This window comes from Mesoplodon mirus, assembly GCF_964341445.2.
Source record: "Mesoplodon mirus genome assembly, chromosome: 13".
In the NCBI taxonomy this organism is placed as follows: domain Eukaryota; kingdom Metazoa; phylum Chordata; class Mammalia; order Artiodactyla; family Ziphiidae; genus Mesoplodon; species Mesoplodon mirus.
In genome coordinates, this window is record NC_138989.1 from 35,697,388 (window position 1) to 35,715,448 (window position 18,061).

The 18,061-nt window shown below is 34.1% G+C and overlaps 1 protein-coding gene across 1 annotated transcript in view; it reads right to left on the reverse strand.

Annotated features, from left to right (window-relative positions):
• SMCHD1 (structural maintenance of chromosomes flexible hinge domain containing 1) overlaps positions 1-18,061 on the reverse strand; it is a 126,174-nt gene that overhangs the window by 73,286 nt on the left and 34,827 nt on the right. The window contains exons 8-19 of the mRNA XM_082640411.1: positions 17,224-17,390; positions 15,171-15,261; positions 14,257-14,467; positions 11,766-11,886; positions 11,499-11,682; positions 9,392-9,586; positions 7,543-7,656; positions 6,860-6,966; positions 6,046-6,128; positions 5,738-5,851; positions 1,196-1,273; positions 997-1,116 (exon numbers count right to left, since the gene is read on the reverse strand). Of these exons, the coding sequence (XP_082496537.1) occupies positions 997-1,116; positions 1,196-1,273; positions 5,738-5,851; positions 6,046-6,128; positions 6,860-6,966; positions 7,543-7,656; positions 9,392-9,586; positions 11,499-11,682; positions 11,766-11,886; positions 14,257-14,467; positions 15,171-15,261; positions 17,224-17,390 (1,585 nt within the window). The remainder of the gene's footprint in view (positions 1-996; positions 1,117-1,195; positions 1,274-5,737; positions 5,852-6,045; positions 6,129-6,859; positions 6,967-7,542; positions 7,657-9,391; positions 9,587-11,498; positions 11,683-11,765; positions 11,887-14,256; positions 14,468-15,170; positions 15,262-17,223; positions 17,391-18,061) is intronic.

An 18,061-nucleotide genomic window follows, 5' to 3' on the forward strand; every position in this document is an offset into this window, starting at 1 on the left:
AATAACTAGTAATGTAAGAGGGTATCTAATTGGAAGGACCCAGAGCAGACGTGAAAAAAAAGCAACATGGAGGAAACAAGCTATGAATAAAGTTTGAAAGAGTCAAGAAAAAATGCCACTATTGTTAATAGCCTCAGAGAATTAATAAAGATACTGAATCCATGAAGTCTGAGAAAATACTTTGAAAAGGGAATAACCAGAGAATATTTCAGAAACTAAAAAAATTATAGCAGAAAGGAAAAATTCAATAGAAAGCGTTGAACATCATGTTAAAGAAGTCTCTTGGGCTTCCCCGGTGGCGCAGTGGTTGAGAGTCCGCCTGCTGATGCAGGGGACACGTGTTCGTGCCCCGGTCCGGGAGGATCCCGCATGCCACGGAGCGGCTGGGCCCGTGAGCCATGGCCGCTGAGCCTGCGCGTCCGGAGCCTGTGCTCCGCAACGGGAGAGGCCACGACAGTGAGAGGCCCGTGTACCGCCAAAAAAAAAAAAAAGTCTCTTGTAAAGTACAGAAATAAAACCAAGAGATGTAAAGCAGAAAAAACAGTATTAGTACACCAGTCAAGAGGTCCAACGTCTTAACACTAGATGTTGTACAAAGAAAAAACAGAGTAGGAAATCAAAGGAACTCAAGAAAAATCCCTAGAATTTAAAATTTCAGAAATTGGGACCCCCCCCTACAAAAAAAAATTATCCAAACTTCTGGGGATTGCGGAAGAGGGAGGATAGGGGCGGTTGGACTGGTAGTGGAGGGTGTTTAACATGCAAAAGTTAGGAATCAGAATAACTTTAGACTCTACCAGTAACAAGGGAAGCTGGAAAACAATGATGTTTTCAAAAGTTTATAAGGAATATGATTATCAAGCAGAATTATAAAGCCATTCTAAGACCAAGATGGTTATACAATTGGTCAAACATCTTTTATTAAATTACCTGTTTTCTTCTTGATTTAAAATGCCACCTTTAGCATACAGAGTTACATACTGGTGTTTTGCTTACCTTTGACAGAAAATTTAATTGCTTTAGATGGTAGTGGTCTTCCTGCATAAGTGTCTGCATTACTTTCATTCAGTACAACTTGTAATTTCAATGTATAATTCCCCAACTTTTGAATATTTTCTGGACAAATTAAGAAGAAATTAAAATTCAAGTAAATGTAGTAGTGATATAATTTTTAACATTCAGAATAATAACTCACCCATTTTTTTAAACCAGTAAGGCCATTTTCCTCCATGTTGACTAATATGTGAAATGATTTCTTTATTTCCACTTGGAGCTTAATAAAAGAAAAAATTTTATATTTTGAGAAATTAAATATAGAACATGAATAAGAAATGTCACACTGGCATCAAATGTCTACCTGCTATACATTTTTTATGGTAGTTTTGAAACCTCAAAAAATCTAAAGCTATCCTATTCAAGTCAATAGCATAATGAAAATTTACTCATTCAGCTGATTAAAATTCCTTTATTTCAATTCTTAAAAATGTATCTGTAAATAAGCTTAACTGGCACAAACAAAAGAATATAGAGATAATTTTCTTTTGATATTGAAAATCATTTCTTTAAAAGTTTTCTTCAAGAGGAAAATAGCATACTTTATTTACATAGAGTAATCTCTAAGACTTAAGTGCTCTATTAAGAGAAAAAAGCAAGACCTAAAGTAGAAGAAAGAAAACAAATAGAAGGATTATATTACTTCTCTGAAATATTCCTTGCTATTTATTTTTGACTTTGGAATTACCTGACTTAAAATATTCTCAAAATAGAAGTAAAATAAAGCAATTCATAAGCAAAACCAAAATGTAGGTAGGCTATATAACCATATTAAAAATTTTTTTTAAATTATTTCAACTGACTTCAACTTTAGAATATATAAAAACTTTAAGGACAAATAGCGCTTCAAAGAAGTCAAATTTAATCTAATAGTACTATTAGTAATTTTATAAGTATCACTATTTTGAAACTATATTATAGGATAAAGCAGTAAGTAACTGTTAATGTTGTTAAGAATCAAGATTTTCAACATAAAAGAAATGAAATAAAAGGATAAAATCAAAGTGGTTAAATAAAAACTCAGAATATCGATATGAATTCATTTTTTTTCTTTTCCAAAAATATTCATGTTTAGCTATCGATCGAAAAAGCTTAGAAACAATTTCGCCCAGTGGCCATGAGCAATCCTAACACTCAGGCCTCTAAATGCCATTCCCCACTGAAAGGAGCTGGGACAAAGTTAGAAAGTGGCATGTACATATATACACTACCAAATGTAAAACCAATAGCTAGTGGGAAGCAGCTGCACAGCACAGGGAGATCAGCTCGGTGCTTTGTGACCACTTAAGAGGGGTGGGATAAGGAGGGTGGGAGGGAGATGCAAGAGGGAGGAGATATGGGGATATATGTATATGTATAGCTGATTTACTTTGTTATAAAGCAGAAACTAACACACTACTGTAAAGCAATTATACTCCAATAAAGATGTTAAAAAAAAGAGTAATGGGTGAATCGAGGTTTAGGGTAAACATGTACAAGAAGATTCTAGGATGTCTTGAGCCAGAAAGGAAGAAAGCTCAAATCAAAGATAAAAAGGGTCTTATCAAGAGGACAGAGGGGCAAACATGAAGGCACATCAAAATCAAAGAAGCATGTCAAATCTATAAAACCCCATACATTCACAAAAACACATTTATGAAAATCAAAAAAAGTCTCTGAGCACCACAGTACTGTACCAATTCCTGACTGGTAATTTGCAATTAAAGAAAAAGGATTAAGCCTTTATACTGCCTTTCCTATAAAAGCTGTGTTTCAGAGTAAACCAATGACCCTAATTGAAATTAATTACTAACAAATAAACTAGGAAGGATAATAAACTGGGATAATAAATTAGGAAGAAATAAAAGAATGGGAGGATCACCATTTTGCATACCAAATAACTAAGCAAAAATCATTAATGGATGAAACCATTACATCATGGATGAAAGGAGAACTTTATAATCATATTAGCCAAGTGAATTCAATAATCCATTTTAGCAGCATTAAAAGTAGGACAATTAATTACAGTCATCAAATGCCTCTTTATGTAATACCCTAAGAAACACAGATTCACTATGGAGTATGGATTCTTGCTTTAGGGGGGAAAAAGTGGTGAACCTAAATCTGTTTAAGCTTTTGGGGTAATTTCCAGTCTTCAGGAAATAGAACAAACAATGGAACAAGTTAAATGACATTCCAAAGAAACAAATATGTGAAACACTCTACAGCAAAGTGTACATTTAAAAAATAATTGAAATGGTAAATCTATTATATATACTTTAACAAAAAAAATCTTCTAATTAAAAAAATATATATATACAGGCAGACCTTAGAGATATTGCAGGTCTGGCTTCAGACCACCACAACAAAACAAGTATCGCAATAAAGCAAATCACATAAATTTTTTCATTTCCCAGTGCATATAAAAGTTGTTTATACTATACTGCAGTCTACTGAGTGTGCAAGAGCATTATTTCTTTAAAAAAATAAAATGTTCATATCTCAATTAAAAAGTACTTTATTGCTAAAAAATGCTAACCTTCACCTGAGCCTTCAGCAAGTCGTAGTAATAACATCAAATATCACTAATCACAGATCACCGTAACAAATATAATAATGAAAAAGTTTGAAATGTTGCCAGAATGACCAAAATGTGACACAGAGACATTAATTGAGCAAATACCATTGGGAAAATGGCATTAATAGACTTGCTCAACACAGAGTTTCCATAAACCTTCAATCTGTAAAAAATGCAGTATCTGCAAATGGCAATAAAGCAAAGCACAATTAAACAAGGTATGCCTGTGTGTATTTTTGTTTTTGTTTTTAAATAAGACAGAGGCAGGAGGGGTCAGAGTCACAGAGAGGCTGGAAGATGCTACACTGCTGGCTTTGAAGGTGGAAGAAGGGGCCACAAGCCAAGGAATGTGGGTGGCTTCTAGAAGTGGAAAAGGCGAGCCTTCCCTAGAACCTCCAGAAGGAACACTATCCTGCTGACACTTTGATTTTAGCACAGTGAAGTACACCTGGGACGGACCTAGAGAACTGTAAGATAATAAACATATGTTGTTTTAAGCCATCAAAAAAAGTTGGAGAAATATAGAGTGTCACAGAGGCCAAAAATAAGAGTACTGCAGTAAAATTAGTCAAACTGTTCAATGCTGCCAAGGCTAATAAGACATTTATACAATGAAAGTATACATTACCACTGACTAGTTTATAAATGTTGGAAATAAACGCATAGTGAATAAAACATCTTTAAAATCCATGGACCAGACATGCAATATATAGTGACAGAACAGATTATTGAAAATATAAATTGAAAATACTTTCAGGCAGTCAAGACAAAAACAAGAGACAAAGAAAACCGTAATTCAAAAAGAGTCATGTGGGCTTCCCTGGTGGCGCAGTGGTTGAGAGTCCGCCTGCCGATGCAGGGGACACGGGTTCGTGCCCCGGTCCGGGAAGATCCCACATGCCGCGGGGCAGCTGGGCCCGTGAGCCATGGCCGCTGAGCCTGTGCGTCCGGAGCCTGTGCCCCGTAATGGGAGAGGCCACAACAGTGAGAGGCCCGCGTACCGCAAAAAAAAAAAAAAAAAAAAAAAATCATGTACCACAATGTTCATTGCAGCTGTATTTACAATAGCCAGGACATGGAAGCAACCTAAGTGTCCATTGACAGATGAATGGATAAAGAAGATGTGGCACATATATAAAATGGAATATTACTCAGCCATAAAAAGAAACGAAATTGAGTTATTTGTAGTGAGGTGGATGGACCCAGAGTCTGTCATACAGAGTGAAGTAATAAGTCAGAAAGAGAAAAACAAATACCATATGCTAACACATATATATGGAATCTTAAAAAAAAAAAAGGTTCTGAAGAAGCTAGGGGCAGGACAGGAATAAAGACACAGATGTAGAGAATGGACTTGAGTACATGGGGAGGGGGAAGGGTAAGCTGGGACAAAGTGAGAGAGTGGCATGGACATATATACACAACCAAATGTAAAACAGATAGCCACTGGGAAGCAGCCACATAGCACAGGGAGATCAGCTCGGTGCTTTGTGACCACCTAGAGGGGTGGGATAGGGAGGGTGGGAGGGAGGGAGGCACAAAAGGGAAGAGATATGGGAACATATATATATGTATAGCTGATTCACTTTGTTATAAAGCAGAAACTAACACACCATTGTAAAGCAATTATATGCCAACAAAGATGTTAAAAAAAACAAAAAACAACAGACAAGAAAGTTAACAAACAAGGTGATTCAAGTTAGGAAAATACAAGATGAGCAATAATATGTAGTTCTTTTCCTTTACCAAAGAGTGGGCCAGGATTCTCATCTGAAACAAGTACTTCCAGCCCATAGGTTCAGAGACACAGTATTTTTGATATAGAAGGGATCTTAAGGATTATCCAATCTAAATTCCTATTCAGTACAAACTACTACATGTATGCACATCATATCTTTATTTTAGCCCATAGCTACCTACATAGGAAAATTCAGAATAAAATGTTAAAAAAAACCCTCAGAAAACAATTGATTTTTTTAATATGAATTATTCACACTTTTGAAACTCCTAACTTTAAACAAATGCACTATCTATCAGATTGCTAGCTCATAATTACACAAAGATATTAAAACATATGTTATATATTTAAGAACAACAATAAAGATCCAAATTAGTTTGTATACTTACAGTGTAGTATAACTTTGAGCTCGACCAGGAGTTTCTTTGACCCTCCATGACTTGTTCCTGGAAGCTTTTGCATTGCTTCCCCCTTTTTATTCAATATTTCAATTCTTAATGCACCTATCAGTCCAAAATTAAAAATAAGAATGTCTGAGTTACACCCAAAGAATCTGATGAATCTGCTAGGTCTTCACACAGCACTTTAATTTTTCATGGTCTTTTACTATGAAATGTAAGATGTAAGAAAAGCATTTTTCAGTATTTAAAAACAAACAAACAAAAAACAAACACACACAAAAAACCCAAAAACATACCAATGGGGGTTCCAGCAGGCCTAATCTCATTTGGCAATAATTCATCTCCTTCAGGCCAAGTTACTGACAATCTATCAGGGAGCCTATTAGGAAACCAGCATATTAATGATTCATGAACTGTGTTAATTATGGTCTTATTTTTAAAAATAAAAGTTACTAGAAATTTTAATATTTATTTCTATTTTTTTTGACAGGTTAAATCTGAAATCCTGTATGATTAATACTGTAAACATTTCCTTCTCCTCAACCACTGTTGTGGCTACAGAGTAAGACAAAATCTCCTGGTGTTAACAGCCAGGAACTGTGCTTTTTTTTGAGATTTTTCTATTCGTTTATAGTACAAGCTACCTTTGGGAGACAGGATAAACTCTACCAATAAAAGAATTACCAGTGAGATTCAGTAGGAATCAAAATGACAGCATCATTAGCTATACAAGAGCCACAAACCGTTTTGTTTTTCGATTTCCTTTTACTTCTTTTGTACTAATCTTTACCTCTCAGCAGTTACTACCATTTTCCTCTAGATGTAGGCCAAAGTTTTTTTTTTTCTTTAACAAACTTAATCATAGTGCTGATAACAGTGATACTGTAGATATAAGATTTCCTCATTTTTCTATGAAATACAGGATTCTGTTTTTATAACAGAGAGCTCTCAGGTTTTTTTTAACAGCAAGAAGTTTGTCACAATACACACATCTAAGACTACAAGTGCCCAAATAGAAGAGCGTAACGATACACTCAATAACTGCTAAAAGGACAACTCCTCTTGATTTTTCTTGTTATTTTTTACCATGCATCTTGGAATGTAAATTACCTTGCCATTTCATCTTCTACATATTTTTTCACAGCTTTCTCAGCAACTGTCCTATCCAGCTTTGCAATTGGCACAGTTTTTATTTCATCATACAGTGCCTGAGGTTCCTGAATAAATAAAATTTATACCAACATTTCAAAAAAACTACTTAAATTTAGCTGCAACAAGAACACTTCTTCCAAAGAAACATATTTTTACCCTAATTAAGTATATAAATCATATTAGCTATTATTACATTATACCACAGTGTTTACTTCCATTTTTCATGTAAACTCCTTAGGCCTAATTAAATAGGCCTTAGGCCATTCAAATTTTAACAAGAGCATAGTATAAGGATAAAACCAGCTCTAGTTTTGAAGTTTTTCATTCTTGAGATAGAAGTCTGGCTCCAATGTTTATGTTTGTGGGCCTTGGATGAAATGTGCACTTTACAAAATTACTGTGTTAACTAGCAATAATATATGTAACATTTATTAAACACCGGGCACACAGATGTTAAGTTCTATAGATTATTAAAAACATCAAATATGAAACATAAAAATTCATGCTACCACTACTTTAACCAATGGAAAAGCCAAAGACAAGGCAAAATAGAATACCGTATCTTTATTTTAACAATTAAGCAAAAGAAAGTAGTACCAAGAGACTTTGAAGAAATATTTTTTGTTATTTGGGGGTCTTACCATTGCAATTTGAACCTCTCCTCCTGTAGCATATACTTCTCCATCATGATCACCATAAAGAAAAAATTTTACAATGCTTCCATAAAAGAGAGGAAGTGTCTTGATTGTCTTGACCTAATATTTAGTTTTAAAACAAGGATTTAGTATTAATATTTACTTTTAGAAAAACAGGTTTAACAATACTTAACAGAACTACTTTATGCAAGGGGAAAACTCAGCATCTATCATTAGAAAAATTAACAAAAAAAAGCATTCTAATATTCTAATGAAGTTATATTTGTGAAGTTCTCCACTTATTTGTAACATATCTTTGAAAAGACACAGTGGCTTCTTCATACAAAAATGTCACAGCTATGCATGTGTCTAAAATGCCCAAAGCCTTCCAAAGTCAATTATTATTAATGCAAATTATCTCAAACCCCCATAAATGTTGCTTGCAGACTGTGAACGGTGACTTACAAAGTTATCATTTCTTTCAAATAAATTAGCTCAAAACTTGCCTATAATGTATTTCTTCCCCTTACTTGGCTTGAAAAATCTAAGGGTAATTTCCATTAGTCCAATTCAAAACTTCCCAACTACAAGGACAACAAAAATTTACACCCAACCTACCTTCCAGCCTCATTTCATTTCTGAATTATTTCTCCTCACACACACAATAGGTTGCAGCAACCCAACTCTGTTGCTTGCGGTTTCCCTGCATTTACCTGTTTTTGTCTGTGCTCAGATTATCTTCTCTGAGAAAGCATTTCACTTGACTACCACACAGAATTTGACAAAACTGATCACTCCCTCCTTGTAACTCTTCACAAATACCTTATTCTCCTGGTTTCCTTCTATCTCACTGTCTTATCCCTTTCAATTCTCCTTTGTCAGCTCCTCCTCTTTGTTTTCCTAACCTCTAAATGTTGGAAAAGCAAGCTGTAGCTACACATACTACTTCGAGGTGACCGCATCTGATTCCAAAGCTTTCGATATGTGATGATGAGAGTGTCACATTTGTGCATTTATTACCTTCATAATTACCTCTGCAAACCTGAGCCTTTACCTCTTTCAAGTTCCATACAAATGCCACTTCATGCACAAAGAATTGCATGATTTACCCTCTTCTCCCAGGCCAATCCGAAGTCAGAAAATTCTCTCCTCCTAAACTATGAGCACTATTCATTCTCTCTTTTCATAGCACTTACCCCCTTCTTACCTATGATTATTCTGCTTAGGTTATCTCTGTTTTCAGGCTGTAACAGCCTGAAGGACAAAGGACATCCCCTAGATCTCTGCATTCTCCACAATGCAGTCAATAGCACAGTAACTCACGAGCAGCACTCAATAAAAATTTGCTGAAAAATAATTTCTCCATATCACAATTAAAAAAACAAAACGGAATTCTCCATTTGAGTAAATTTTAGTGCAAGAAACAATAAAAACCTTGTTAATTGAGCCTTTGGCAAAAATCAAGTTTTTTATAAAATGTCCTGTTAAATTACGTAATTAAAATCCATTTGGGGCTTCCCTGGTGGCGCAGTGGTTGAGAGTCCGCCTGCCGATGCGGGGACACGGGTTCACGCCCGTCTGGGAAGATCCCACATGCCGCGGAGCGGCTAGGCCCGTGAGCCATGGCCGCTGAGCCTGCGCGTCCGGAGCCTGAGCTCCGCAACGGGAGAGGCCACAACAGTGAGAGGCCCGTGTACCGAAAGAAAAAAAAAAATCCATTTGGCCTTTTTGTTCTTTTCTGGCTCCTGAGGAGCCAAGAGTAAATATATTATTTTTGGTTGTTGATAAATTCTAATACATCTAATTTAGTTTCAAATTCTACTAAAAATTAAATCTAAAAATAAGTTAAACTTACCAGCTGTCCTGCTTTGTATATTTTTCCATCCCATTCTATTGCTGAATAAGTCGCCCAGGGGCCCTGCTTTTTAGAAGGAAGATCAGGACGTGTAATTATTCCTTTAAAAAGTGTAAATTTTATTTGTTTGTCATACTTTTCATGACAGTCCTTCAGCCATAAAGCAAATTCTCTGTCAATTTTCATTCGCTGCTCCTGTAAAATTTTAAAATGTTCTATGAAATACAGCTACTAGTAAACAAATACAACCACAGACACTTCTCATTCATTTCATTTTTCCTTCCACATACCTGCCCACCCCAGAATACCTAATAAAAAAACTAAAATATTTTGCTGGATCCTTCTCCCATATGAATTTCGATTTCTATCAAAGACATTACTAAAGAAAGAAAAATCTTTGCTACTTCCTTGGGTTCAAGGTCTCAACGGTCATTATCAACAACGATTTGCTTCCCTGTTTTAAATCCTAGGATATACCAAAAAATGACAAACACTGGCTGCCTAGGATAAGGAGAACTAGCTGATTAGGGGAAAAGGGTAAGTGGAAGCCTTCTTACTGTGAACGATGCACATTCTCAATAGGGCAATAAAAATATCTTTTTATGTGTCAGGCACAGATTTAAATACATATTGTACTTAAACATATATATGGTATATCTATGGTATTAAAATGTCATTGGGGGAGTGATTAGGGGGAGAAAAGGTCAAAAAAGCTCTTTTATATAGTGAAAAAAAGGTTGAGAAACATTTCTATGCAAAACACATCTTTCCTTTTAATTATGTATTATATATCTATATTTATTCAGAAAATAAATCATAAAATAAAAATTGTTTTCTAATATATAAGAAGAAAATGTGCTATTGCGTATCATTCTTCACCCTGATGGGAGACAGTATAGAGATTTACATTCCAGCATAAGGTGCTATATACTTGTTTAATGCCTATCTTTAGGAGAATGAGTAGGGAAGATAATCTTTACATCACATGCTTTCACAGAAGACTTTGCATAAAGTTATAGAAGTTCATTTCCCCCTATATACCTTATTCCACAATATACCATTTCCAAATGAAAATGGGGCAAAACTAAAACTGATTTCAGCTTAAGTTTTTGCAGCTGATAGTCAAAGGGCCAGTATGTTAACCATTAAAAAAAAAAAAACTTTGGTTTTAAAAAGTTATTTGAATAAGTAGTAACATGTACATGGTAAACACTCAAAAATGGCACGTATCTTCAAGGAAATCTTCCCCCTAATCTGTTCTCAGAACTCCTTCCTGAATCAGCAAATTACTGTTATCTCTTTGTCAACTTGACAAGAATATTAAAATTATTAACTAGGAATGGGACAGTCCGTCTACCAAATTTTTATGCTGTAATTCAATGTACAGCCCTTGTATTCGATAAAATTACATAAGATTCAGTATCTTTTTTATTAAGAGCAAAATGAATTTCAACATGTAGGGATGACTGACTATAAATACTGTGTGTCATGTATTGTGCTTATTGCTTAAGCAATTTTAAGTTCAGAATAAATGCATCCATCTCTTGGCAACTTAACATTAAACTACTGAAAGAGTAGTATCAAGTAAAAGTTTCTGAGGTGCTTAGGTAGAATAAAAGTACACTAGTTCTATCCTACTTTTTAAAAAATTTATCATTCTTTTTCTATTGATTAATGCAGATTTTAATACTGATCAATCTCACAGCACCTTTTAGCCCAAAGTATTTCATAGTTCTACCTCAAGTTTACCCCCAAGATTAGATTAAAATTGCATATGTAGGTTATTAAAATATAAACACAGCTTTTGTATTAGATAAAATTGTTCTTATATGCTCTTATCAAATGGACGTGGTTCTGTAGCTTCTATTTACTATGTTAAGGTACTGATGAAGATCTGACAAAAGATCTGTAAATGTTACCTGAACAAGATCTAATCAGTTTGAAATTTTTGAGTGAACACATAAATGCTCATGAATGAAAATTTATACTCCTGATTAAATAAAATGAAAAGTATGCAAATTGTCAGTACAAATCTACACTAGTGGCTTTCGTTGTACTTAAAATAGAACACTTGCAAATATTCAAATTTTGATACTTAAAACCATACCTGTCCATTTAAAATCCTTGTAAAAAGGGTGTTCTTATCTTTCAATTTTAGCTCAAGATCCATAAAGGTCAGTTTATTTGTGCTGACCTGGAATTTGTCATTAGTGAATAATGCACCAGATATCCTATTGTAGCACTCAATCGGTGCAAGCCCTCTCTTCTTAGGAGGAGTACACCAGTCAAAGCTTGAACAGAACAAAACAAAGTATTAGTTAGTAAAAAGATTAGATCACAAAACAATATAATTTCAGTAAAAATCAGAACTTACTCTTCAACAGATGTATATGGTATTAGTCGTCCATTCCAAAAACATTCAAAAATAGGTCTTTTCCCTCTTGCTGCTTTCTCAAGTATCAAACAGTCATCATCATCATCTTCATCTTTTAATTCTAGAACAAAGGAATATTGGAACAAAATATTTATTGCTATAAAGTATATGCAATTTTTACCACTGAGAAATCAACTTCTGTAAGTGAAACGTTAAAGCTACTTCAGAGAAATGGTAACAAAAATTCTTATGATCTTTAACATTGCATTCTATAAAACCTAAAGGTGGCTTTATTCTGTTTGCCCTCAAAAAGGCAGATTTTCAAAGTGGTTCCACATTACCAATAGTGTTTCTCATTACAAAGTCAATAATTACTTACATACTAATCAATCTGTGTTAGGAGTACTATACTAGATACTGAGCCTGCAATCTTTAAAACCTATTTATAAATATGGGAGCTTGAATCCTGTACCTAAACCACAAGCTTCACAACTCTGTCAGAACCAGTTTACTTACATAAAAATCATCTGGAAAATCTACAGTATCTAGCAACAGCAAGTTTACCTAGCTTGGACAAATTAATAACACTGAATGTAAGTTTACTTTATGATACAGCTAGAATTATAACCTATGTTATAAAGAGCAACTGTCTACATTTTTATGTTTGTTAGTAACACATTTTCATATATTCAGATAAATTAGATTCAAACGTTATGATCCTGACATAGTAAAACCTCAGTTATTCTGGCATTAAGTCATTCCCCCCACCCCCAATAAAGCCTTCTTCTCCCAAAAAACCCTCACAAGTCCATCACAAGTAAATATTCCTTTCAATCACACCATTTCACTTGCTCTTAGAGAACCCCTCTGATCTCATTCAACTTACTGGCTATTATTTTAAGACATCATTTGAAGAACTTTATCTTTTTGTCTATAAGCATGCAAAAATTACAAATGGCAAATGCTAGAGACTTCACTGGAGGGAAGGTCACTAAGTAATAACATATATGAGCACTTACTAAACAAAGTCGGGCACTATTCTGAGGACTTGAAGCAGTTTCTTATTTAACCCTCACAACACGTCTATGAGGCAAGAATTATTACCCCCCCATTTCACAGATACTGAGGCAGGCAGTACTTTGTCAAAGTTTACACAAAATGGCAAAGATAGGATTCAAATCAGGAAATCTGGTTCCAAAACCCACAATACTAAGGCTATACTAAAGAATTATTCTGAATGAGAAAATTTAACATTGTTAATCTATGAAAATTCAGTGCAATCCCAATAATACCACTAGGATTTTTTTAAAGTGAAAGTACAGTACAAAGTGATTCCGAAGTTTATCCAGAAGAGCAAAAGATTAAGCATTAAGAATTTTCTCAAAAAAGAACAATAGTGTCTTGCCCTATAGATATCAATATACAGTATAAAGGACAAGAGAGTATCATTACTCATGTATAAAAACACAAAATAGGGACTTCCCTGGTGGCACAGTGGTTAAGAATCCGCCTGCCAATGCAGGGCACACAGGTTCGAGCCCTGGTCCAGGAAGATCCCACATGCCGCGGAGCAACTAAGCCCATGCGCCACAACTACTGAGCCTCCACTCTAGAGCCTGCAAGCCACAACTACTGAGCCCACATGCCACAACTACTGAAGCCCACGCACCTAGAGCCCGTGCTCCACAACAAGAGAAGCCACCGCAATGAGAAGCCAGCACACCGCAACAAAGAGTAGCCCCCGCTCACAGCAACAAAGACCCAACACAGCCATAAATAAATAAACAAATAAATAAATTTATAATAAATAAATAAAAACACAAACTAGATCAATTCCTTACAGTAAAAATCCAGATCTATGCACTTATGGGAACTTTATATTATTATGAAAGTGGTATTTAAACTATTACAAAAATCATAACGTTCAATAATTGGTGCTAGGAAACTGGAAACCCACATGGAAAATATTAAGTTAACCCACACGCAAAAAAAGATCAGAGATGTGTTAAAGATGTAAACATAAAATGATTAAGAAAAAAACCACAGGATCTTTTTTATAATCTTGAGGTATAAGATACCTTTCTATAGCAAGGCAAAAATCAGAAAGCATAAAGAAAAAGCTAGTATGACTAAGTAAAGTTTAAAACTACTTTATAAATACCTACAAAGATAACAGGAAGACAACATGGAGAATATATAAAGGATTACTATGCAGTACATAGCTAAAAGTGTAGTTCAGGAAGAGATCTATGATAAAAGAATATATAATCTTTCTTAAAGCCACTGCTTTATTCATCTGGAAATGAATATACACAAAAATTAAGAATTATAAAAATTATAAATACTTAATAACTTAAGATTTGCATGAGGGAAAAAAGTTTCTAAATTTATCTAACCTCAACAGCCCAACTAATAATTATTATTAAGAAAACAAATCACTATCCTAAATCACAACTTCACATTTTGTAGCTAAGATAACGGATTAACATACTTGATGGAAAGCATGGATCATCAGGATATGTTTCTCTATCATATAAAAAAGGGTGATATCGGATAATCCCTTCCACTACACCATCTCCTTCAACATGAGCCTTGAACTCAAAACTATCGGCTGCTGTATTTATATACAACGTCTGCATGTCATCTTGTATTTCCCTTAGGTTGATAATCTTAGGTGTCTTCCCCTTTTCAAACATAGAAATCTAAAATAAAAATAAAACAAAAACAATTAAATTCTATAGTGACTTTACTTTTGTTCTCAGCTATGATCCAACAATAGAACAGGCAAAAACTACTTTTATTTGTACAAGTAATCATCTAGCTTATTGAAATACATATATATTTTTATTTGGATTAAATAGCTTTAAGTAGCATCTCAAAAAAAATATACTACAAAAAACTGAAAGTAAGCAAAGAAAGAGCAAAGCAGAGCTGAAGGATATATTAAGTGATGAGTACATTTAATTCAAGGTTTCCTGCTAGAGGTAGGAAGTGGGATAAAGATGTACATGAAATTCTTCCTGACGTGTGGGCAAGGATACTGAGAACTCAGCACTCAAATATTCTTTTCTTCTAAATCTTACTTTACCGTTATAAGACTTCTGTGAACAAAGGAGAAACTATTTCTTTTCTTCCCTGCTTTTGAGACATGATATTTAGTAACAGCTCATATCTCTAGAGAAGACAGAGAAAGGAAAAACCATATACTATAGTAAACAAAGGTTCCACAAAAATACATCTAGGAATAATCTCTTTACTTGGATATCAAATTAGGGAAGTGTTTTGGTAAAAGACAAGGACAGAGAAGTTGCCTATTTACTGACTGAGTTTTCTTGTCCAGAGTTACTTGGAACTAGAACAGATACCTAATAATTCACAATATTTTAAGAAAGAATTTTATCTTACTTCAATATCAATGTTGTTGAAAGGTCCAACTTCTTTTGATGTACATTTTTCATTTCCTTTTGGGCCATGAATATAGTAATGATAAATATGCCTAAAACACAGAAGAATAACTTTACACTTTTAATTCACATAAAATTACAGTTCATCTAATCTTCTACCAAAAAAAATTCTATAACTACTATTTGGCAGTACCTACTAGGTGCCAAGCACTATATTAAGCATCTTTACACAGAGTAAACCATTTAATGGTAAAAACAATCCTGAGATTCAGGTATTATTACCCTTCATTTTATATAGAAATTGGAATGCAAGAAACGTATATAATTTAATTTACTTAAGGCCACAGAATTATAGAGTTGGGGGGAGGCTTCAATCCAAGTCTTTTCAACTTCAAGGCCCAAATACTTTAAGTACAGTTTATCAGAAAAACTAAAACTAGAAGTTAAGAGGCTGTAATTCTACTTGTTAAGGATGTTCTACAAAGGACTCAAATATCAGGGAGTATACAGGATTGAATATCTTTAACTTATGTCCCCAACATGAGAGTATCATTCTGTAACTCTCATCTTTCTTCTCCTATGACACTGAAACAATCTTATGCCAATACTCCTAAAACTAATAAATTCAACATTATCCCATCAAAAACCACCATTTCAGAAATCTTTGTTATTTTATTTTGGCAAATGTTTCAAAAGATTTTATTTGGAGGAGATTTTTCACCTCTCTCCATATCCCGTATCACATGTGTAATTATTCCTCAAGCAGGAATTTAAAATATTCCTTCATATGAATTTTAACTTTTTAAAATTACATTAGTTGTCCTAGTTTAAAACACTACTAAGATAAAAGGAAATCACTGAAAATCATGAGATCTTTCTTCAGACATCTCAAAAGTGTTAACATTATAGTCAACAATAAGTTTACAACCATACATTAAGAAAGAATGCTATAAATAGCTTAGCAAGTGTCTATTTCAAAGAATGGTTAAAGTTATACGTCATTCTTTTTAAAAGCAAGAGTTAAGTTATAATTATGTCATTAATGTACACTGAATTCCTTCAGTTAAGAGAAATAATAAAATAACTAATAAAAGATGTTCTTAGAGAAGAAACATTCCAAAGTCCTATTTAAAACTCTTGTGTTACAGAGCCAATAAACATCAATATTCAAGAAAAAAAGGCATTCCTAAAATCAAATTTATTTCCCCATAAAAAATTTTAATTGTTTATATATATGTATAAAATAGAGAATCTCAAAGTAAGTACAACAGCCCTTTGAAAAAATAAGAAAAGATACTTTCTTTAAAAACATGAATTTTGTACAGTATACCCATTTTTGCAAGACTAATTAATTCAGGCTAATACAAATTACGGAAACAATCCAGTCAAAGGTCTATACTGTGTAACTACAGAGGAAAAAACTTAAGAGCCATTAAATATATATACTTCTGATTTGATCTAATGGAATATATACTCCCTAAAAGTTTTCCTGGAATAGATACACAAAGATTTATTTTCAGTATTACTCATGTCATACAGGCACATACAGATTTTTTTTTAATTTTAATAGACTCAATACATTCATTCAGTAAACTTTTATTGAGCATCTACTATGTAACAGGAAACACTGGGATACAGCAGTGCATAAAAAATGACAGACATTCCAAGGTAGAAGGCAGACAAAAATATAAGTAAATTGTGTGGTATGGAAGATTATAATACATGCTACACAGCAAAAGCACAAAAGGGGGATCTGGGAGTGATGAGCTGAATTGGATGAACTCAAGTTTATTTTAAATGTTATCACAGTTGTCAAAAAGCATGGGCCTCATATTTGTATTTGTAATGACCAATACATTACCGGTGATAGGTACATTATTTACAGAATACAGAACCATTTTAACACTAACATCAGAGTAATGATCCCTGTACTGAAGGGAAGGAAATGGGATAGGAGTAAAGCAGACAGCCAAGAGGCTTCAGTATGTCTGTAATATTTTCCATCTTAAAAAAGATAAGAAGAAACATGTCCTGAATCAAATGTAAATACTTACGCTAACTGTCTTGTCCAAAGAAGGAAATAATTTTTCAAGTACTGTATGTGTTCTGGTTGTACTCCTGTGATAACCACAGCAGTAAAGCTATCTTTTTCCTTCTCCTCTGAGATAAGATGATGTAGAAATCTTTCATCATCATTTGTAATGTGAACAGAATCAGACGGCTATAAGAGTGAACATAAAGAAAAACACATTACATGCACCTTAATTGTAATTAACAAATAACATTTACATCAACCTTTAATGTGATTCACTTGGATAATTTCAAATACAGGCTTCAAAAATCTTTTGGAGGAAAATGGCCAATTGCAAATCAGCTGAGTGTGTGACAATGCTGTGAGGAGAGGGAAACTTTTACATAGATTGCTAAACTGGCACACATCAAGGAGAATGCTACACCATAATGCTACACGGATTGGAGAATCATAAAGAAAAGGGTAAAGAAAAATAAATACTGAGTTTAAAACTGCACCCCAAAATTGAGAACAGTTACCCTAAGGTTAAGGTGGAATGAGTCCTTGCTTGGGGTACCTACCACTTAACTTGGTCAGGACCAATGCCCAGCCAGCCCTCCAAGTTCAGGAAAACGAGGATGCAGCCTGAACCCAGCTGGCTTAGCCCAAAGGCACTCTGTTTAAAAGGGAGTAAAATCATCCTGGGCCCCAGTCCACTTTAAGAGGGAAGTGGGGAGGGGGGAGTGGGGGAATGTTTGAGGATAAGAATTACAAACTTCTCAGTTTTTACTATGAGTCTGTATGTTAAAAATTGCATGCATATATGTATATTATATAAGCTGTACACATAAAACCTTATAAGGATAAAGATACACACTAAA